The sequence below is a fragment of the Melospiza melodia genome, unplaced genomic scaffold (assembly GCF_035770615.1).
Source record: "Melospiza melodia melodia isolate bMelMel2 unplaced genomic scaffold, bMelMel2.pri scaffold_70, whole genome shotgun sequence".
NCBI classification, from domain to species: Eukaryota; Metazoa; Chordata; class Aves; order Passeriformes; family Passerellidae; genus Melospiza; species Melospiza melodia.
The window spans coordinates 2,333,479-2,336,061 of NW_026948802.1; the positions used below are offsets into that span (position 1 = coordinate 2,333,479).

At 57.5% G+C, this 2,583-nt stretch overlaps 1 protein-coding gene across 1 annotated transcript; it reads left to right on the plus strand.

The window, feature by feature from the left end:
- Positions 1 to 642: 642 nt before the first annotated feature.
- On the plus strand, positions 643 to 1,384 carry LOC134413990 (olfactory receptor 14J1-like; the record flags this gene model as incomplete). Its single annotated transcript, XM_063147995.1, has 2 exons — positions 643 to 1,104; positions 1,373 to 1,384. Coding segments are annotated over 2 exons (474 nt in total), but the record flags the coding sequence as incomplete, so codon positions are not given.
- Between the last annotated feature and the right edge of the window lie 1,199 nt (positions 1,385 to 2,583).

Sequence of the window (2,583 nt, forward strand, 5' to 3'; positions counted from 1 at the left end):
CCCCTGGGCAGTGCCTGAGCTGGGAGGGGTCTGCAGGGCAGAGCTGAGCCCCCAGGGCTGGGCTGGGCTCTGGCAGCACTGGCAGGGCCCAGCCCTGGGCACAGGGAAGGAGCTGCTGGCAGGGACAGCTCCAGGCAGCAGAGCCCTGGGAAGGCAGTGGGGGAAAAGTGCCCCCAGGCTGTGCAGGGATATTTAAAGTCCTCTCCAAACCCAACTATGTCATGATTACTTTTTTACAGATCCCATGCCAAGGCACAGTAAATGTCCAACAGCAGCTCCATCAGCCACTTCCTCCTGCTGGCATTGGCAGACACGCGGCAGCTGCAGCTCCTGCACTTCTGCCTCTTGCTGGGCATCTCCCTGGCTGCCCTCCTGGGCAACGGCCTCATCATCAGCGCTGTAGCCTGCGGCCACCACCTGCACACACCCATGTTCTTCTTCCTGCTCAACCTGGCCCTCAGCGACCTGGGCTCCATCTGCACCACTGTCCCCAAAGCCATGCACAATTCCCTCTGGGACACCAGGGAAATCTCCTACACTGGATGTGCTGCCCAAGTCTTTCTGATTTTCTTCTTCCTGTCAGCAGAGTATTTCCTCCTGACCATTATGTCCTATGACCGCTACGTCTCCATCTGCAAACCCCTGCACTACGGGACCCTCCTGGGCAGCAGAGCTTGTGCCCACATGGCAGCAGCTGCCTGGGCCAGTGCCTTTCTCAATGCTCTGCTGCACACAGCCAATACATTTTCCCTGCCCCTGTGCCATGGTAATGCCTTGGGCCAGTTCTTCTGTGAAATCCCACAGATCCTCAAGCTCTCCTGCTCCAAATCCTACCTCCGGGAACTTGGGCTCATTGCAGTTAGTGTCTGTTTGGTATTTGGTTGTTTTGTGTTCATTGTTTTCTCCTATGTGCAGATCTTCAGGGCTGTGCTGAGGATCCCCTCTGAGCAGGGACGGCACAAAGCCTTTTCCACCTGCCTCCCTCACCTGGCCGTGGTCTCCCTATTCCTCAGCACTAGTACATTTTATTATCTTAAGCCCCCCTCCATGTCCTCCCCATCCCTGGATCTGGCCCTGTCAGTTCTGTACTCGGTGGTGCCTCCAGCCCTGAACCCCCTCATCTACAGCCTGAGGAACCAGGAGCTCAAGGCTGCAGTGTGGAGACTGAGGACTGGATGGTTTCAGAAGCATTAAACTGCTGGGCAGTTTCTGCAAATCACATGTAATAAAAGTCATCTTTGATGCTTCTTGATGGTTTCATTTTGGTCATTCTTTATCTATTTATTTTACTTTTTAAATCTTGTCCACTAATAAATAGAAATATTTGTGCCATTTTTCATTTTGTTTCTCTCCACCTTCCCTGTGACCCCAGACTGTCCAATAAGGGACTGCACTCTTTGTTGCTTTAAAGAAACTAAAGGATCTCCCAGCCGAGTTTTCTGCAGAGATGGCCTTTTGTTGCCTTCTCTGGAGCTGCAGCAGCAATGTGTCTGTGCAGATCGGGGGGCTGATCAGGGCTTCCCCAGCAGCTGTGCCCAGCAGCAGCACTTGGTGTTGCCAGTGCTGCTGCCGTGGCCCTGCCCCGCTGCCCTGGTGGCCCTGGTGTTGCTGCAGGGCCTGAGTGCTCTCGGGGCCGGGCACTGCCCTGGGGGTGGCAGTGCTGGGGCGGCAGCAGGGACAGGCCATGGGCACTGCTGGGGCAGCGCTGACGCCTCAGCCCAAGGCCTGGGGGCTCCAGGCTCCTGGCCCAGGCTCTCTCAAGAACACACCCAGGCCAATGCTCAGCAAAGAAAAGCCCCATGAGCAGCCCCAGGCTGGCTGTGGGCAGGCTGGGGGCAAACAGCATGGCTGGGGCTCTGCAAGGGCCCTGGGGGAGATTGGAAGGAGCAGCAGAGCAGGGGCTTATCCATCCCCAGGGCGCTGGACAGCCCAGGGCAGCGTCCCAGAGCGTCCTCATGGAGCTGCCAACAACATCCCCCCTCTGCAGCCCTGGCCTCTCCCCCAGCTCACACAGGTGCCCCATCCTTGCAGGCACAGACACGGCAGCACTGGCTCAGCAGCCCCTGTTTGCATTGCACACAGCAGGGGGAGCACCCCCATGCTTTTGCTGTGGCGACATGAACCTGAGGGAGCACAAATGCCATCAGCCCCTGGGGCCAGCAAGGGCTGGGGGACACCAGGGAAACCACTCAGCTTTGTCCTGGCCTCTGAACTCAGCCAGAAAGTTTGTTCCCATCAGCTGGGAGTTTCCTGTGCCACTGCAGACGCTGTTGCTCAGAGCCAGGGCTGCCTGGCAGCCACTCCCAAACTGCCCTGAGCATTTCCTTGGCTTCACCTTTGCTTTCTTTACTCTTCCCTTATACAAATTTCTTCCTATTGCCCACCCCTGTTCCCTCCCCTCCAAGGAGCCCATCCCTGTTTGCACTTCCCTCTCTGGCCCTACTCCCCATTGCAGTTCCTGACTTGGCCCCATGGGAACATCCCTTGGGCAGCAGGATCATCCTACAAGTGCTGCAGGAATTGTCTGCAGGCTCCTGCAGTGCCTGGTGCTGCTCCCTTGCCAGAGGCACCCCAGGCCAGGGG